This window comes from Manis pentadactyla, chromosome 10 (assembly GCF_030020395.1).
Source record: "Manis pentadactyla isolate mManPen7 chromosome 10, mManPen7.hap1, whole genome shotgun sequence".
In the NCBI taxonomy this organism is placed as follows: Eukaryota; Metazoa; Chordata; class Mammalia; order Pholidota; family Manidae; genus Manis; species Manis pentadactyla.
Genome location: NC_080028.1, coordinates 83432699 through 83451855, shown reverse-complemented (window position 1 = coordinate 83451855; position 19157 = coordinate 83432699). Strand labels below are relative to the sequence as shown.

The window sequence follows — 19157 nt, the reverse complement described above, 5'->3', positions numbered from 1 at the left end:
CAACCTTCTATTGAGTACTTTGGTATCATCTGTCTTAAAAGTGTTTCATTGTATTTAAAATTTTAATTAAGTAAAATCCAATTCGTTTGGAGAAAGACTTTAGACAAACAGGCTATACATTCCTTACAATGTTTTAAAATAGATAAAGTAAAAAAGGAGGCCTACAGGATACAAAACAAGTTCACTGTTAGTGAAATGCTGCAGATCTGACCAGTACTTGGTTGATAGGTACAACAGGTATGCTTGAAAGAAAATGAGTGGAACACTAGATGGATGCAAAAATTCTCAAAAAGGGGTTGAATTTTAGGTAAACCATTCATGAAACAGAGAGCTATTTGCCTCCCCCCAAACAGTAAGTGGGGAGAGGTGGTTACTGTTAGTTATCTCCTGGCAAAAGGGCCTAGAAACATCAAGCTCTTAGGCAGAGACAGCTGAGGCCCAGAAGGGGCTTGTCCCAGCCAGTTCTCCACAGAGGCTGAGCCTAAAACCAAACTTTTTGACCCTGGGCCAGCCTACTTGACATCGCCCTGTGCCCAGTCTTGGAGTTCCACCATTTTCCACACTGTTCCCCTTTCCCCAGCCCTCTCTTTGGAGAGGCTACCATCTCCATCTGTTATGCTCTGTGATCCACCTTCCCACACTCCACCAGCCAGTTATAAATGGTGATTTTCTGTTTATTGCTCAAAAACAAAATCCAGAAGCAAAGGTAGAGGGTTGTAGGTTGGGGAGATAGCAGGAGGTGGGTAGGGGCCTTGTCCCATCTCTCCCCTTCATCCCTCCTGACCGTCCAAGGCCAAAGGAACTGTAGAGCCCTCGGGCAGTCTTTGTGAGGTGTCCTGGGCTGCAGCAGCTCCAGGAGTTGCAGGTGGGCTGAGTTCCTCTCCCAGGAGGATCCAAAAGCTGGTAGGGGGTGGGCAGGCCCCTGGTTTGGCAACTGAGAAGAGGAGGCTTTGGGTGGTAGGATGCTGGTTTATTTACTCTAGGGTCCCCAGGGCCCATCAAAGCCCCCTTGTAGGACCAGGAGACTATTTACATAGCAGGGAGGAAAAGAACCAGAGACCAGGTCCTGAACCCCTCCCTGCCCAGAATGAGAAGAGAAGGGTAGTCCTGGGTCCTGCAGCTTAAGTCTTGGGGTTCAGATGGAAACTTCATACTCCCGTGTATCCTAGAGACAGAGAAATGGGATCAATTGCTGGAGTGGGATGGGGGTGGAGGAGGCAGCAAATGGGAAGAGGCATTCACAAGGAAGAGGGAAGACCCTAGGTTTTTAAAGTAACATTGATCAGGCGGTGTGGGGACCACAGGGTGAGAATGGGACTGAATCTGGCCAATGGATGTGTTTGGTTCATTCTGTAGTATCTTAAAATCACATAAAAGTTTGAATCTCTGGATTGTCTTGAACAACTGAAAGACCTGGCAATTGCACCTAACTTTTCACTGTGGACTAGATGGGGCACAAGTTCTCCTGTTAGTCACAGTCCTCACTGCTCCCTTTTGTTCACACCTGACTTGTTTTGTTCATGGGGTGGCTGAGAATGTGGCTCTCCAAGGGTAGGAGAAGGGCTCACCCCAGCTTCATACAGTGGATTGCTGAAGTCTGACTCCACCGTGATGGGGCTGTAGGAATGAGAGCCCGAGAAGCCGAAGAGGGATTTTCCCTGCAGCCTGGGAAAGGGAGGAGATAGAGGGCCTTATCGAGAGGTGAGCCCCCGCCCCCCCATCACCCAGGCTCCTGTGCCAGGCAGGCAGGATGTCTGCCCTGGCCCTCAGCTCCCTGAGTTGGGTACTTACTTAGTGTAGTATATGTAAACGCCACAGCCAAGGACAATGACCAAGCCGAGGGGCAGCAGGATGGCCAAGGCGAGGTGCCCTCCTTCCAGCTGCCGTGACGGGTCTGTTGTCTGGGTTACTGAGGGGAGGAGGAGAGGCCAATGAGGTGGGACTGGGCCCAGCTCTGGGCTCTCTCCCAGCCTTCTGCCCTGGACCCTGAACCCTGGGCCTCACCCCTCCAGGGCCTGGCCTCCTGCCCCCGGCCTCTGCGTTGCCCTCCCAACTCAGCCAGGCTGGGATCTCCACCTGTGCCCTCACTGACCTTCCAGCTTTCGGTTGTCCAGGAGCTCCTCATAGGCCACTGCAGGGAGAGGAGGAGGAGGGGACGGGGTCTGAGCCAGGGAGGGAAGGAAGCTGGGTGGAGGGCCGGGAGCCCAGTGGGGCTGGCTGGACAGCCTGGTTCTCTCTGCCCTGTGCTCAACCTATTTGTCCTTCCCTTGATGGGGGTCAGGGAGGACTAGTCAGGGCAGGGCCTTCCTCCTCCTCCAGACCCCTAAAAGTTTAGGGTTCCTGGGCAGTCTAAACCAACCAGGTCTATAGAATTTGTCAAAAATAGGGAAATTGGGACCTATCCAGAGGACAAGGGACTTCCAAACCAAAGCTCCCTCTGTTACCTCCCTTAGGATAATTCCATGATCTTGAACTCCCAGGATTTCTGGATGTACCCTTGAGGATGAGAGCCCACAGGAAATGAATGGGGAACTCAGCAGGGTGACCACTGGCTTCACTTTTGCTACCTGACTTTCTCAGCCCTGTCACTCCCCAAACAACTGCTGTGTCCCCTCCTGCCCTGTCTGCCCAGGCACCTTTGCAGAGTGGGGGCTGGCTGGTCCACTGTGAGGGGTGGCCAGGTACACAGGTGATGGTGACCTCGCCGATAAGCTCAAAGCCCTCATAGCAGAAGAAGCGCAGAGACTCGCCCGCCTGGTAGTGATGCTTGTACAATGTCTGATAGCCATTCTCTGGGACCCCAGGGTTCAGGCATGGCTCATACTTCACTGTAGGGAACATGTTAGTCAGTCATGTGCCAGTTGCACTGCTGAGCAGGCCAGCCAGCCACCCTTCCCAGGGTCCCCATACTCACAGGCACATTTGGGGACCCGGTCACTCCATTTGGGGGTGCCTGTGTCCCGGCTGTAGCAGGTGAGCACAGCCGCCCCTTCCAGGCTGTATCCTGGCAGACAGCGGTACTGGACATGGGAGCCAACAGGGAAACCAGCATCTGAGGTGGTTCGGTGCCCGTTGGTGATTTCACCAGGATCAGCACAAGTCATGACTGTTGGCAGGAGGGCAAGGTCAGAGGGAGCTTACAAGGGCCTTAAAAGATATAGAAGCTTAGGGATGGGAGAGGACTGAGCCATGGGCCATATCCTCTGAGCAACACCCCACCATCCACTATTTCCTGGGAATGAAGAAAGCAGGCGTTGGAAAAAAAGTTCCATGCATTTTGTATTTCAGGCTTCTCCTGGAAAACAGAGCAACTGGGGCAACACAGGCCCTCATCCTAGAGGGAAATTTAAAATATTTAACTACTGTTACCAGACCATACCAGCTAAATCCTAGCAGTGTCAGCCTAGCATAGCAGATCATAGGTGGAAAAGAAGCTGCCCTCCTTCGAGGGGCTCAGCCCTCCTGCTCCCATCATTCCTCCTTTTCTGCTCACTTCGATTGCCTGCCTGGTTCCTGCAGGTGTTTGAGTTTATAACCTTGTGGAAGAGTGACAGTCTTAGCTATGTATTGTATATAGGCCTGTGTAAGGCATCCTGCTAGATGTTTAACAAACACACTATCATATGCCCTCCTGATCCCCAGAGGTCAACATCACTGTCATCTATCTCCCTTGGGGCCCAGAGCAGTCAAATGACTGGCCCATGGTCACTCACCCAGGGTGTAGCAGAGCTGGAACCACACAGGGTCACAGCCTTGGAGCCCTGGGATGAGACAGGGACTCGGGTGTCAGCTCAGCATCAGGCTCAATGTGCTGCCCAGGTAAGGTTCCTTCCTGAGCCCCCAGCAGCTTGGCCAGTCCCTATCCTCTCTGGGCTCTGCCTCCATCCCTTCCTGTCCCTGCCTCAGTTCTGCCTGGCTTCCAGACTAGACTTTCTGGCAATCCTTCCAGGGATGAGGAGCTGTGTCAACTAGAAAGAATTCCATGTCCAGCCCAAATCTGGCTTCCTGAAACATATCCTCATTGGTCCCACCATTGCCCCAGGGGCCAGGTGGAAAATCTACAATCCTATATCCTTATAGCAGGCTTCCTGAAATTTGGAGAAAATGACAAGATGCCACCCCTTTCTGCTCTTCTAAAAGATATACTCCCAGCTCCTTTAAATTTCACCACCTCTGTGAAATCTCCTGCCATATCCCTGAGACATTTACCCCTGCCCACCACCACAGCACTTCTCTGTGCTTATAGCAGCTGTTACTTAACTGTTTACACGCACCAGGCACTGAAAAAAATTTTCATTTGCTCTTCATAATCTCCTAGTCCTCCTTCACCAATGAGGAAGCCAAGGCTCAAAGATGTTAAGTACCTTGCCCAAAGTCATCCAACCATTACCACTCTGTACCATCCTGTGTTAAGTATCTGTGGTCCTCCCGACTATGAGCTCTGGCAGGATATGGAGAGACCCCAACCCCTCCGCATAACCCCAACCCAGGGTGGGGCTTAAATGGTTGCATTTAAATAAACCAAGTTCCCTGACAAGCCGAGGTTCTGGTACAGTGATTTCCAGTTACGTCAGGTGCTGAGGACTTACTGAGAGACTGAAGCAGGGCTTAGAACAGGGAGAGCGGAGCCGAGCTGAGGGGGCGGAGCCGGGAAGGGGTGGGACCACGAAAAGATGAGGTAGGACCCACAGGAAACGGTCAGAGTCCAGAACAGTGCAAGGGAAAGGGAGGCAGCCCGGAGAAGATGAGAGTGGGGCCCAGGCGGGATGGTTGGGGGGCACCGAAGAGCAGAGGCATGGGACCCAAAGGGCAGAGGCGGGGCCTGAGGAAGGTCCAAAGGGAAGGGATGGAACTCAAAGGCTGTACAGAGTCCTGGACAAGGAGAGACGGAGGCGGGGAGCAGAGAGGACGGGTGGCGCTCAAGCAGAGGCGAAACCCAGAGGGCAGGGGCCCCTGCTCACTTTTTTGGCAGGCGGGAGGCGCAGCGCTCCAGGACAGGTCCCACTGGCAAGTGAGAATGTCGGAGCCGAGCAGCTCGTATCCAGGCTCGCACTGGTAAGTAAGCACCGTGCCTCGGATTAGGTCTCCGTGGGAAGCCGTCCTCCAGCCCCACTCCGGAGGTGGCAGCTCTGGGCACGTGTCGTTTCTCGGGACCTCTGCAGGGGAGAATACAGTGAGTTTGGAGGCTGTCCCGTGACTCAGGGTGCCCTTGCAGCTCCGGGACCTCGCTCCTAGCCTGCCGGACCCCTAGACGGAATTCCGTACCTTTGAAGTGCAACACGAAACCCTGGCCCAGGCCCGGGTTGGGGGGCCCAGGCGGTGCCTGGAATTGAAGCGTGAGATCGGGCCCAGAGGAGAGAAGGCGGCGGCGCGGTTGAGGTCCCCGCAGCTGGGCCAGGACTCGGGCGCTGGGTCCATCCCCGTCAAACAGTGTCAGCATGTCTCCTTCGCGTACATTCAAGCTGCAGGGAGTGGGACCACATGTGGGGGCTTGGCTACATCTGCCCCACCCATCCGGTTCTGCCTAATCCTTAGGTCAGTTCATCAGCCGGCTCTGACAGATCCCCTCCACACATGGCTAGGGTAGAAGGGGTGTCAGATTCCCCCCACAGTCCTCAATCTCACACGTCCTGTGGCTCCGCCCATTTCAGCTTCCCAGCCCAACGCTGTTTATTGCTAACTCCTCCCACGTTCCAAAGTCTCCATCACCGAGGCATAGCTCACTCCAAATCTGACCAATCACAGAACATGCTCACCACCGGGCCTCAGTGTGTGCTTTTGGGCCACGCCCGCTTCTGATTGTGTGCAGTCACACGACCACCTTACACCAAATCCGCTCACTGGATTCTCCCCAGCCCCACCCACATCCATCTTGTGGGCCGGTGAAGGTATAACCGCTTGGGCCCGAGTCCCTGGAAATCTCTCCAGGGGCGGCCTCTGAGACTGCTAGAGTGAGAGACACCAGGCCAGAGCCCCTTTTACAGTCGCTGAGGAAGGCTGCATTACTCCATTTACTTGTCCCAGGTCACCTGGCCAATAAGTGATTTGTACCTCCATCTGCCTGACAGCCACGTCCCCATCTTGAACTCTTAGTTGCCTCTATCATCGGACCATATATTCACTGAATCTCGTGTAGATGTGAGAGCCTCTCTTTGGGTCTGTCCATGCCCCACTCTCAGGCATGTACTACTTTCTCTATGTTCTTGTTTTCCAAAATAAACTCTTAATGCTCAAAAAAAAAAAGAACACAGGCTAGTGCACTGTCATATCACACGTTCAGAGTTCACACCCCTCACACCCTGTGGAGCACCCAAACGTACATCTCAACCTGGAGCAAGATGCGCTTCTCTTCCTGGACATGCAGGCCCCACAGGCAATCCTGGCCGGGACTGTAGCTCTGGGGCCAGTCGGGAGAGAGGACCACACCAGCTGGCTCTGACAGCTCCCCTCCACACATGGCTAGGGTAGAAGAGGTATCAGATTCAGGCCCCAGGTGGGCATGCAGTCTCCATGTCACCATAGTCCTCACCCTTCCCAATCATGAGCACCACACTGCCTCGCAGGGTTCCTATTATCTGCTACCCTCCTGTGAATTGCCTGGCCTAGTCCTCTTGTGCCCAATCCTCAGCGCTGCTCTTCACAAATCCTGCCCACTCTCCAGCCTGTGCATCACCACCCAATCCATGACTTAGCCTCACTCCAGTTCTAGCTCTTGGACATTTGGGTTGTGACCCCTGAATTCTGTAACAAGCCCACCAATTGTTTGGCTAAGAAAACAGTCTCTGAATGAGACCGGGATTTACCCAAGGCCCAGGTTTATTAGGTTTGGATATGGAGATGTCCTCCCTCAATGGCCTTCCTAGGGCCCCAACTTGGGGTAATCTGTAGACTGAAGGACTTCCTGGGGATGTGGAGGACTCACCCTTGCAGGCTGGCTCTGTGTCATTCCAGTGGGGTTCTGTGGGATCCACACATTCAATGGCATTTGGGGGAACGGGGGGCTCTAGGGCATATCCTGGGAGGCATGAGAAAGTAGCCAGTGCCCCTGGGCGGTACTCAGGGTCTGTGGTGGTGACATTGCCATGTGCCAGGAAAGGGGCAAAGCAGCGATCTTCCTCAAAGGCTAGAAAGGAGTCAGTCACAGAAACTAAGCATTAGGACAGGTCTTAAACTGGGAGACTTGGGCTGAATTCAGACATTTGGCCACTCAGAGGCAGTTTAAAATGGAATACCCTTGGGCTTAGCTTTCACCATCCAGTTTCTCCCAAAAGCTCTAACACTCCTCATTCAAACATTTATGTCTCTTCCCTGGCCTCTGGAGGGAAACCCCTAGGGCTAGTCAAATCCTAGCCACCTTTCTACAGATGAGGAAACTGAGGCCCACACACAAAAAGCCACTTGTCCAGTGTCACACAGTAGAGCAGTGGCAGAACCAGGTCTCAAACCCAGATCACTTGATTCCTAGCCAGAGACACTTGGCTTTGGAAACTGCACATGAATCGGGGGAACAAGGTGCCTTGAAGAACTGGCTTGGGTAGGTGTGTTCTCTCCTCAAAAATAGCAGCTGGATTCTGATCATCCATGCTGTGGCAAGAATCCAAAAGGGAAGACAATGAAAAAATTAGTTTTGACTTTGGAACTAAGTCAGAAAAAATGTACATTTGTAAAGCACCTTAGTTTTTGCCCACCTGATCGTATCTTAGCTGCAAAACCATCTATAAGGTAAGACTTAGGTACCTCAGTTACAAAAGAGGAATCTGATGCTTATGGAGTAGAAGCGGCCCACAACTATGGAGGCAGGCCACAAACCTAGGAATTCCCTTTGCACTCTCAGAATCTAATATGCAATTTATTTTTCAGATACACTGTTCTAGTTCACTATTGTTTAACCCAATAAGGTATTATGTCCAAATACTATGCATCCATCAGGGCCCCATGCCAATCCCATTTCTCTCTTGATTCATACCAGAAACTAACTCCTCTCATCTCTGAGCATTTCACTTTGTCTCTCTCCTGCTACTATTCACACAAATCCTCTGCTCCAGCCACACAGATATTCTCTGTTTCCCAAACATATCAGGCCTTTTCCTCTTTTACCACTGCTTCCTTTCACCTGAGGTGCTCATTCTCAATCTCCTTTTAAAATTCTCTCAATCCTGTAAGGCCTAGCTTAAATGCCTCTTCTCCTGTGATCACTGATCTTGTTTCTACCTGTCCAGCATCCAGTCTCCCTTCTGGTAACAGCACTCGTATTTTAATTTTAGGCTACATGTCCCTCTCACTTACAGTCCAGGAGGTTCAGTTGGGTCAACTAGGGATGGCCACATGATGGATCTGCCAATCATATTACCACCCGCTACAGTGACTGGCTTAGGCATAGGCACATGACCTAAGCCAGGGCAATGAGAGCTTTTCCTGACATTTTTGCTGAAGCTCTTAGGAAAGTGGTATACCTTCTCTGTTTCTGATGGAGTTACTAAGTTAGTGGTATGTCAGTCTAGAACCCCTGTGTCCACCACAACCTGAGAACCTGAGAACGAAGCTAACACAGAGGAAGGAACTAAGAGATTAAGGCAACTGGTCTCTTGGCTGTGCACCTGAATCTAGCCATACATAAAACATAACAGAAAAGGCTAATTCAGGCAACTAGAAAGGGTCCATATGAAGGGATCCTTCTAGCTTTGGGGTGGGGAGGCAAGTGCAGTTTCAGGGATCCAAATACAAAGATGAGCAGGGATGGAGTATATGCTTGTGACTATGCCTGGGCATCAGGAAGAGGAGAAGGTGTGGGAGTTGAGGCCTAGGGCTGGGGGAAGGGCAGTTACCTTCAAATCGGAGGCTTAGCAGCAGGGGATTGGCAGGTGTCTCTGAAAGCAGCTCCACGTAGAGGGACTGGGCATCGCTAATGAGACCTCGCTCTGGTACATCATCCATGTCTGAGTCATAGATCACTGGGGATAGAGGACTGCCCCCTGAGCGCACCATCAGTCTGGGATGGGCAGAAAGGTATCCAGGAGCTTAGTTTTCCCCTAGAAGCCACCTCACATTTTGTCTGCTCTCTGAACTTATTTTCATAGGTATTATTTTCAAACATTAACTCTATGCCATGTACTCTCCTAAGCCTTTACACATTTATTCTCACAAGATCCCTTGAGTCAGACACTATTATTATCCCTCATTTTATAGATGAGGAAATTGAGGCACAGAAAGATTAAGTAACCTGCCCAACATTGCATAGCAACTAGTGGCAGAGCTGGTACACCACCAGCTTGTTCAATAAAGGATGACACTGAGGATGATGATGACAGACACGTGCATCGTGTTCACTGTGTGCTGGGCACCAGTCTATACACCTTACATATCCCAGTATATTCATTCTCACAGAACCCTAAGAGAGAGGTACACTTATCTGCATTGTACAGATAAGGAAACTGAGGCACAAAGATGTTAAGTGATTCGTCTAAGTTGAACAGTTATACTGCCTAAGAAAGGGAAAAGACTAACTTGTGTTTGACACAGATCCCAGCTGGGATTCACCGCAGGTCTGTCTGATGCCCGACTGCAGCCCCTCTATTTCCCCGAGGTGGGTACCTCTGACCTCAGGCTCAGACAGACCCTTACCTATCATTGTCCTCATCCAGTGAGACCCTCTCAAAGTGCAGATGCAGCCGGCATCCCTCAGCTGCTTCAATGACCCAACGGCAGGTGAGGTTGGGTCCTGCAGCTCCCCCGGGCTCAGGCGACACGATGCGGCCCAGGGTAGCATTGTGGATGGTGCCACCACAGGATGCTGTGGGCAAAGGGGGAGGCAGGGTAAGGTGACTTGTTCTCCCATCTCCAGAGCTGTTGCATCCAACCTTTGCTGGGACCTGGTCTTGGGATGACCTCTGCCGTATAAGCTCACCCCAGAAGACAAGACCTTTTCCAGGCCACCACCCAGGTAGGGAACCAGCCCAAGAATAGAGGAACCCCAGAATGGACACTTCTCAGGATAGAGATGCTACCAAAATGGAGACTCCCAAGATATGGACATCTGGCATAGTCAGTTATGGGGATTCCCAAAATTGAAGCCCTCAGATGGAAAATCTTCAAGATGGGATCCCCACGATGAAGATTCTCAAGGAGATGAGACCCTCCAGATACTGACCCCAAGAATGGCTCTCTCTAGGGTGAGGTATCTCTGAAAGAAGGGACGTCCAGAATGGCAGCTCCCAAAATGGAAACCCTCCAGGTGGGGCAGCCCCACATGGAGACCCCCACAAGCACAGATGTTCTCCCAGGAGAGAGACACTCAGTGTAAGGAGCTCCAAATGAAGATGCCAGGATAGGGATTTTTCAGGGTAGAAACCCCTTCAAGATGGATGTTCCCCAAAGATGGAGGTCCCCAAGAGAGGACCCCCCCACACCCAGGACAAACGCCTCCACTTATTGTGGCAGGAGACTCACCTATACAGCTAGGGGGTTCACCACTCCAGGCTGGCCGGGTGCCATTGAGGCAGATGAGGGTCTCCTCACCCTGCAGCTGGTAGCCCGAATCACAGTGGAAGGTGGCAGTGCCCCCAGGGTGCAGGTCTGTCACACTCACATCCCCATGGGCTGGCCGGGGAGGGAAGCTACAGCTCAGAAGGTAGGCTGGATCAGGCAGAGCAGGAAAGAGGACTCGTTTCCCATGCCATCCTCTCTTACCAGTCCCCCAAAACTTTCTCCCCTCTTTCCAGGCTCCCTTGTGGGCCTGGAAACTGGCTCTATACTGGAATTTTCACATGGGCATTGTCTCATGAAGAGGTAATTTCAATATCCCTTATCTTTCCTAGTCTGTAATCTATCCACTTTGGCTCCCATCTATTTTATAGATGAGATATCTGAGACTCAAAGAAAGAAATTCTGGACTCCAGTACTCATTTACTGTGTGCACTCAGGCAAATCAATTGGCCAGTCTGAACCCTATCCAGCTCTAAATATCAAATAGTATTTGCAGAGCTTGTTCAGCTTCAAAAGTGAGTTCACACAGTACTTTTGAGGTAGTCAGAGAAAGACTGTGATCCATTTTCCAGATGTGAAAATTGAGGCTCCAAGTTATTAAGTACCTCATAGCATTTTCTTCCCTCCATACACACAGAATTTCTTCCACTGAGGTGTCCGGTAGTATGACATCCTCAGCTTTCGTTTAGAGGAGCCACATGAAACTCTTTTAGGAACTTTGACTGTTTTGTTATTAAAGATCTTAATACTCAGTGCCTTCCCCCTGCATCAGATGAATCCCTTGGTGAGAGTTAAGTGCTAGGGAGAGCTTTGCTTTCCTTAAGGAACTGGTTTATGTTCTCCTTTCTTATAGTGAGAATTGCATAATCTCTCTTTTTGAACTGGCTGCTAGGAAGCTTGGAACCAGATTGAGGCTTGTCCCTAGTAGCAATGGCTTGTCCATCCACATTCTATTTTTTCATCTTTAACAAGCATTATCTGGTGCCAGTTTTTTTCTTATCCTATTTAAGTTTTCTTGCATTGTTTTGGGAAACCTCCTGAAATTGTGGAATCATGTGGGATAAAACAAATAGAAAGTGACTTGGCAATAAATGATACATTCTGAATTTGATCCTGACAGAGTTCTGTGTATCTGTTTCAGACCAGGCAGGGCTCATCAAGAAGGGCTTTCTGGAAGAAGTGCACCAAAGCTGGGTCTTGTAGGAGAGGTAGGCTCTAGTTAGCAGAGGGCTTGGGAGGTACCAGCTTGCCTGGGCCTTTGCTTTTTCTGACTCTCCAGGCCTGAGTGATTCAGGACTGAATAGTGCAAGAGGCCTGGTCTTTCCTTATTTCAAAATATTACAAGCATTTCCTTGGCTGGGTCCTAGGGACAGAGAGATGAAAAAGACACAGGCCTTGCCTGTCAGGAGTCCACAGTTATTGAGATAAACACAAAAACAACCTTCTAGAACACAGTGACTTGAATAAATGTTAGATTCTGTGGTGGCTCTCCATCACAAATGGAACCAAGACCCAATGCTTTAGATTGACATTTGAACCTTTCCTCAGCTGAGTCCACCTGGCATGTGCAGCTTCAGTTCTCAGTACTTGTGAGCTAGATATCCTACACAACAGTTTTGTGACTCCTTACGGTCCCATGTCCATATTTTTCCACAACATCCCCACTACCTGCAAGGCACTGTTTTCCACCTTTCTCATCTTTCAAGGAGTAACTTAAGTACCTCTTCCAGGAAATCTTCCAACACCTCCTCTTTCCAACAGAGGTAGTTGCTTTCTTGCCTACACACAATCTGCATGCATAATTTTATCATCACATTAATCACTATTGTTATTATGAGACTGAACTAAGCCTTATTTATTTTGTCTCCCAGAAGCTAGCCTAGTTGATCAATTGATGCAGCCAAAAGGCAGTGCAGAACAGTGCAAGGAGCACTGGATTTGGAGAAAGGCAGACCTAAGTTCCAGTTCTAGCTCCATGACTTATTAGCTGTATGACCTTGAGCAGGTGACTTCACCCCTAGGGCCTCTCACCTGTAAACTGCAATAATAATTCCTATCATTGCAGATTGCCTTAGAGTTAAAGAAATGACACAAGCAAAGAACCTGGCGCAGAGAGACAGGCAATCACGTGCAGAAAATGTAATCACCCACCCCTCAGTCTCAATTAATGAATGACTAGGAGTTAGGGACTCAGGGATCTGACTTCTGACTCTGCAATGAATTTGCAGGTGGCTGAGCAATCTATATGACCTTTGAGTCTTTTTTGTCCTCTCAGAGATGGAGTTGACAGTGGCCACCCCCAGGGTTGCTGTGAGGAGCAAATGAAACAACAGTTGGTGAAAAGGTTTTCTGTAAGTGGGAATGTTTGCTGGGCTTGGGGTGAGGGCTGATGGAGCTTTCAGCCTTCAGGTGGAGCTAATGAGGCCACTCTGGATCAGAAGCCCCAGCTAGTACAGATTGGGAAGGGCTTAAATGGGGCCTGAGTCCCAAAGGTGTATGGAGAAGCCACAAAACAGGGAAGACTGAGGCAGGCAATTAAGGCCAAGTTATACGAGAGCTCTGCCTCCTCCAATGCTCCGCTTAGCCTGAAGAGGCCTATTTTCAATGCCCTAGGGAAGTGGCTGCCAAAAGGAGCCAGTGGGGAGCCATTGTGTAATATCTGAAGTCCAGCTCTCAGCCCTGGGTTCCCCAGGCATGCCCTTGCTCCCCAACAACCAGGCCCTGACCACCAACTATATGTCCTCCAGCTCACTGGTCTCTCCACAAATAGGCCTGGTACTGGGTGCCTCCACCTTGCATGCATGAGCCTCTGAGGCAGGTCCTAAGCAGAGGCCTCAGGTACAGCTGGGGAGGGTGTGAGGAAGAAATACGGGCTGTGGGTAACCTGGGTAAGGTCACAAAGGGACCTGAGGTCAGCAGAGCTCACAAGGGGGCAGGCAAGGCCATGAGGTGGTGATGTGAAGGGGACATTGGCCCAAAACACAGTTTCCTCTCTGTTTCCAAGGAGAATAGAAAGGGACTTTGGAGATGGCAGCAGTGTCTGGGATGGGTCTGTGGGCTGGGTCCCTTGCCTCATGCACACATGTATGATAGAACATGGTGCTGTGGGAAGGTCACTGTGCACACAGGTGGGTATGGATGTACACATGTGCAGGCTGTCTGTGGGTGGATGCTCATGGATGCAGTTGGGCATGGGTACACCCCCCCTTCTTTGCCCCTAGAAGTCAGCAGGATCTTTCCAAGTCACAAATCTGAGGCTGTCACTATCTTGCTTAGAACATTTCTAACTGTTTCTCCTTCCCCTCAGGAGAAAGTAGCCTGAACTCCTTACTGAAACTGGTAAGGTCCTTCTTGGTCTGACTCCACACCACCTCCCAGCCTGGTTGCTTAGCCTACTTCTCCCCCACCACTTTCTGTGCTTTTACTGTAATAGCAATGACTGACATTGTTGAGCTCTCACCATGTGCTAGACACTATTTTAAGCACTTGGTATGTATTAACTCATTTGATCTTCCTAATAGTACCATGAAGTATTATGATCTCCAATTTTGACAAGAGATAATGAGGCACAGAAAGGTTATGGAACTCATCCCAGGTCACACAGCTAGGACAATTCCATCTTCCATACTGATTTACTTCAATTCCTCAAGGGGGGCACATTTTTTCCTACTTGCTGGGTCTCGAAGTGTGCTTTTCGTCCAGCTAGACATCTGCCTTCCCCTTTCTCTCCCTCCCACCTTTCCTTTAGCTAAGTCATCTAAAAGACTCAGATTAGTCATCACCTCCTACAAGAACATGTTCTTATATTCCTCAGGAGAAATTTAGGTCCTTTGATATTTGCTCCCTCTGCCTGTGTTTCCTCCATCATAGGAATAATAGGTACTGATCTTACTGAAGCATAATCATTCTGATTACTTGTGCATCTCCCCATCATTGCCCCATGTTTAGAAGTCTCCTGGAGATGTCCCCTCTGCCCAGCATGGCCCCTGCTCTTCCACCAGCAGCCCAGATGCCTCACCCTGATAGTGGATCCTGAAGCCACTGCCCCTTGGGACCCGTGGGCTCTGGAAGTGCAGGAGCAGCCGGTTGGTTGGACTCCGAAGGACCTGTCCTTCTCCCAGCATGGAGGAGTTGGCCAGGAGTCGGGGGGCAAGGCCTGGGGATCTCCCACCAGCCAGCACCAGGAGTTCCTCCTCCTGAGACAGATTCAGCCTCTGCACCTAAAGAAGCCAGACCCAAACCCACCAGTACAAATTAGTCAGGGTGTCTGGCCCCCTAAGTCCCCTGCCCCTTGCCTTCCTTGTCCCTACATATGGCAGCCCAAACACCACAGTGACATCAGCCAAGTTGTCAAGCTCTAGAAGAGTCTTTGAGATCCTCAGGCCTGAGTCAGAAAATGGGTTCTTTGGCTCCCAGGCCAAACCTGTGCACAGCCCTGGATACAGAGGAAAGGGCTTGGAAGTTTCACAGTCATATGCTAAGTCCAGTTACCTGGATTTCAATGCCGTAGCCAGGGTAGACATGGATGCTGTACGTGCAGTCCAGGAGTCCCAGGGTGTGGCTGGCCATGTTCCCTAAATCTGGAGACTCCACATGCCCTTCACCCTCAGAGATGTTGTTATTACACAGAACTAAAGAGATACAAGTAGCTGGGGTTGAGAGAATCCTGTGTTCTTGCCCTCCCAGCCAGGCAATCCTGGAGTCCTCATCTGTCTTGTTCCTAGCTCCCTGACCATCCTTATCCAATGCTGCCTTTCTCACCAGTGCCCAGAACTCCCTTCTCCAACTGCAATATAGAGAAAACACGCAGAACGGTGCTGGTACATAGTAAGGGCCTATAAATGCCAAACTTTATCATTATAAAGCACAAGTCCCTCTCCCATCTGTACCCATACTCCTCCACAAGTTCCCAGCAGCCTCTCTCCCGCCCATACCCTCCTCCTTTCCCACATTCGTGCTCTTGCACACTACCCCCATCCCCTCAATCGCCTCACCTGGGCTGGTCACTGTGGTGGTGACAGTTGTCGTGGTTATGATAGTGGTCGTGGTCTCCTCCTCTCCTGACGCCAGATGTGGGCCTGGGGAGGCGGGGCCGGGAAGGGGTGGGGCCGTAGTTCCCGGGGGCGGGGTCAGCAGCTCTGGCGCGGTGGGGCCTGGCCCCCTACCCTCCTTAGGGGTTACGGCTGTTGTCAGAGGCCCTGTCCCTGGCTCAGTGGCCCGCGGCAGGGAGGGTGCTGCAAGAGTCTGGCCGGCTGGAGGGGTGGCTAGTGTGGGGTCTGGATCAGATCCTGGGACAGTGCAAGGGAAGTCAGGGCACAGGAGAAGCAAATTGGTGGGCCTTGGGTGGGGAGCAGGGCTGAAGGAAACTGGGAATTCCCTACTGAGCCCCAAGGGCCTCCCAACAAGGTGTAGGTGTCCCACCTCTCCCTTCTCCACCCAAACTCCCCACTTCTCCAAGGCTTCCACAGCCTGGCTGCCCACCCCCTTCTCTTCCCTGCTCCACCTCTCTACCCAGGCCCTTCCACTCTGCCAATGTCCACGAGCCTGTCTTTGTGCCCTCCCTTTCAGATCTGGCTCCTCCTGGCTACCTTTTTCTCTTTTGCTCTCTCTCAAACTCATTATCTCCATTTAGTATTCTTATCGTTCTCCGATTTTATGATTTGAGATTTACTAGTCTCTGCATTTCTCTCTCTTTTGGTGTCTCTCTCCTGCTATTTCTCTGATTCTGGTTTTCTGAGTTCCATCTGTCTTTCTCTCTGGCTCTGACTCCTTGATCATTCTGTCTCAATTTCCCTGTTTCTCTGACTGTCTATGCCCAGTTTTGACTCTCGCTAACCATCTCTCTCTGTCTTCCTCTGAATTTCACTGGCCTGGCTCCCCACTCCCAGAGCTAATGTCCCTCCCTCTGCCTCTGTCACTCCTGTCACTCTGGAAGCCTCACCCGGCAGGTAGCCCATCTCTGGGCCCCTCCTCAGCAGGGCCCCATGGAGCAGCTCAGCCAAGGCCTCGGAGGCTACGGTGGGGGTCTCACTTCCATGCTCCAGCAGTGCCTCCTCCTCCTTCAAGGCCAGACCTAGGAGATGAAGTTGTGTGAGCCCTTTCACTGCCCCCCTCCCCTTCCTTCCCCAGGAAGATCTTTTCCAGAGCTCTTCCTCCCTCCTCAGTCAGCTGGGCCTGCAGGAGCTCAGAGGATCTCAGGCTGGGCTGAGAGCCAAGATTGGAGGAGGAGCCCCCAGACGCCCCTCACACTCCTACACCTTCCTCTCTCCCACTTCCCCCAGGTTGTGTGGGCCTTCTGTGAGCACCTTGGCTCTTATGAACCCTGGACAGCGCCAGCAGGGTGGAAGAGGGTCCCACTGTGGTGCCTTCATTTTCTCCTTGATGGTGCTCTAGCCCAACCCTGGGGCTCTGGGGAGGATCTGGTAGTACCTCCCAACCAGTGCTTCTGCAGTGCCTAGCTCCTCTCTGGGTTTCTTTCTCTGCAGTGTGGTTTTCTCTCTCTCTCTCTCTCTCTCTCTCTCTCTCCCTCCTCTCTCTCTCTCTCTTTCTCTCAAGCTCGCTCCCTCCCTCCCTCCCTCCCTCTCCTCTGCAGTCTCTGCCCCCTTCCCTGGAGCCTGGCTGGGGGTCAGAGTAGGGTGCCAAATATCTGGTCTCTGAGCACTGTATCTGTTCATCTGCCTTTGTCCACACATCAAGAACATTTGTGTGTGCACTGCCTGGCTACTCTCCCAGCACCTCCATCTCCCACCCAGGTACCCTGTGAGCTGCCGCCTCCGCAGACATTCCCCTAACTTCCCCAGCTCTTCTTCTTCTTCAGATATTTAACCCCTGAGAAGCTGCTAAAAACGCCCCTCATTTATTTCCCCACCTCCTCAACACTGGGAGGTAGGGGCTCCAGGTACAAGCTGGAAAGCCTTGGCTTGGCCCTTCCCCTTCAGCTCTGCCCCTCCCCTCCCCCAGGAGCTCAGAAGGCCCAGGATGTTAGGAAAAAAGAGGGTAGAGGACCCCGATGGAGGCCTTACCGGTGCCCACCCCCACACTCCCATGTCCTTACCCTGAATCCAGGGACAGCTCAGCAGAATTAGGAACAGCAGCTGGGGAGGCAGCAGGTTCTGGGCCCTGAAAGTCCCCATGGCGACTCACACCGATTTCTCTCCCCTGCTCCTCTCCTAAATAATCTAGCTGTCACTTTTCCTCCGTCTCCTTTTATCTTTCCCTTTAATTTTATTTTTCCTGTTAGCAGTTAGTAAAGAAGACAATTTCTCTGCCCCTTGGGATGGAGGGGCAGAATGGGCTGGGGGTGGCTTGGAGCACACCCCTCTCTGCCCAATCTTCTCTGTCCTCTGCTCTCGGGTCTGTGAGAGAGGGGGCGCGGCTCCGGCTGCAGGGGGTGGGGCCGAGAAGGCCGAAGAGGCCGGTTGCCTGGGGTACCCTTTGCTGGGACACCTGGGTCCACACAGCTGGCTGGATCTCAAACCGGGAGAATGGGGGAGAGAGGCAAAACAGCTAACGGTGGCCTGGGGTGGGGTTGAAGATCAGGAGGATCCCTACAGTGCCCTAGTGGGGCTTGGCGAGTTGGGGAAAGGGTTGCGGAACCTGGAGAGTCGAAGCTTGGGTACTGGAGCTGCGGGAGGCAGAAGCTGAGAAAGGTGTCGAGCTCACGTCAGATCCTGGGGACGGGCGAAGGGAGGGGCCTGGGATTTATCTGGGGGCGGAGGGTGGGGGAGGGAGGAGGAGGAAGTGCAGATGGAGAAAGGAGGAACCATATGAGCTAGCATCTTAATCATCACTCCCGCGGCCCCTAGGGGAGGCAAAGGAAACTCTGGTCCCAGCAGTAATTACACCACCTCCCCCAGCCATTACGGCACATCTGGAATCTGAATCTCCTTTTCCCATTGTACAGAGGATCAGCACAGCTGGGTTCGCTCCTGTCCAACCCAAATATGCCCCCTGCCCGGATTCAGATCCCTAATGGGCCTTCCCTTTCTCCTTAACAGAAGTTCATGTGGAATGAGCTTTCTGCTCCTCCAGGAAAATGGCAAGTTGCTACGTTTATGAGAAGTCTAAGGGGGTGACGGACCGCGATCTGGGGAGGGGAGACCTTCTCTTACATACATGATCCCAGTCAACTGTCATATAGCTTCAACTTTGATTATTTTTCTCCTGGCCTCCTCTCTTAACACCTCTGGAGGGCTCTTTTCAGCACCACTAACGAGCGGACAGCTCTTCTCGGCCGAGTCTGAGCTGGCCCGGCCCCTGGAGCCGAGGACGATTGGCTGAAGCCGCCTTCACTGTCAGTCAGACTCCGGCCGCGGGCTGGCTCTGGTGTTGACGGAGGAGGGGGTCACAGGCCCACTGGTCGAGGATCGACCGGCCAACCCACAGGCCACAGACCGCAGCGTAAGGGTCCGCTGTCCGCCAGCGCCCGCCAAGTTAACAGTCCTCGCGCTTGCCACGCCCCTTGCTTTACCACGCCCGCTCAGCCCCCGCCCCTTCTTTTCGCATTGCGGGGCACCTAGAGGCCGGGGCCCGCGGTTGGGGAATGAAAAGACAAATCCGGATACACCCCCCACCCACACCGCGCAGTTGCGGCGACCACTGGGTGGGGGCGGGATAGCTAAACTGAGAGGACTGTGAGGAGGGGTGACGTCAGGGTGAGTGGGAGCCAAGGCAGA

The 19157-nt window shown here is 52.0% G+C and overlaps 1 protein-coding gene and 1 long non-coding RNA gene across 18 annotated transcripts; one reads left to right on the top strand and one right to left on the bottom strand.

Annotated features, from left to right (window-relative positions):
- Positions 1–653: 653 nt before the first annotated feature.
- SEZ6L2 (seizure related 6 homolog like 2) lies at positions 654–18153 on the bottom strand. 17 transcript variants are annotated; one of them, XM_036917709.2, is made up of 18 exons: positions 17537–18153; positions 16424–16555; positions 15477–15770; positions 14974–15113; positions 14501–14702; positions 10447–10632; positions 9622–9790; positions 8826–8989; positions 6923–7123; positions 6321–6459; positions 5266–5462; positions 4962–5156; positions 2915–3106; positions 2637–2828; positions 2093–2131; positions 1792–1909; positions 1486–1665; positions 654–1165 (listed from the first exon to the last, which is right to left on the bottom strand). In XM_036917709.2, the coding sequence occupies exons 1-18, from the start codon at positions 17613–17615 to the stop codon at positions 1030–1032; spliced, it is 2955 nt and encodes a 984-aa protein (XP_036773604.2). In that variant the 5' UTR covers positions 17616–18153; the 3' UTR covers positions 654–1029. The 17 variants fall into 17 exon arrangements, 13 of the variants coding, with proteins under 13 accessions (XP_036773604.2, XP_036773609.2, XP_036773606.2 ...); XM_036917714.2 differs by having other exon boundaries at positions 1569–1690; positions 17537–18152; XM_036917711.2 differs by having other exon boundaries at positions 1505–1665; positions 17537–18152.
- LOC118928461 (uncharacterized) lies at positions 4919–6246 on the top strand. Its single transcript, XR_005031246.2, has 2 exons — positions 4919–5055; positions 5216–6246. It is a non-coding gene; the product is annotated as an uncharacterized LOC118928461 (long non-coding RNA).
- Positions 18154–19157: the final 1004 nt, after the last annotated feature.

Bases quoted from the DNA above. Each gene is read 5' to 3' on its own strand.
- SEZ6L2 (XM_036917709.2), bottom strand. From the start codon at position 17,615: ATGGGGACTTTCAGGGCCCAGAACCTGCTGCCTCCCCAGCTGCTGTTC. The intron at 10,633-14,500 runs GTGAGGCATCTG...TGCCTGATCCAG, and splicing joins CTTCAGGATCCACTATCAGG to CCTACCTTCTGAGCTGTAGC. The intron at 6,460-6,922 runs GTGAGTCCTCCA...CTTCTACCCTAG, and splicing joins CACAGAGCCAGCCTGCAAGG to CCATGTGTGGAGGGGAGCTG.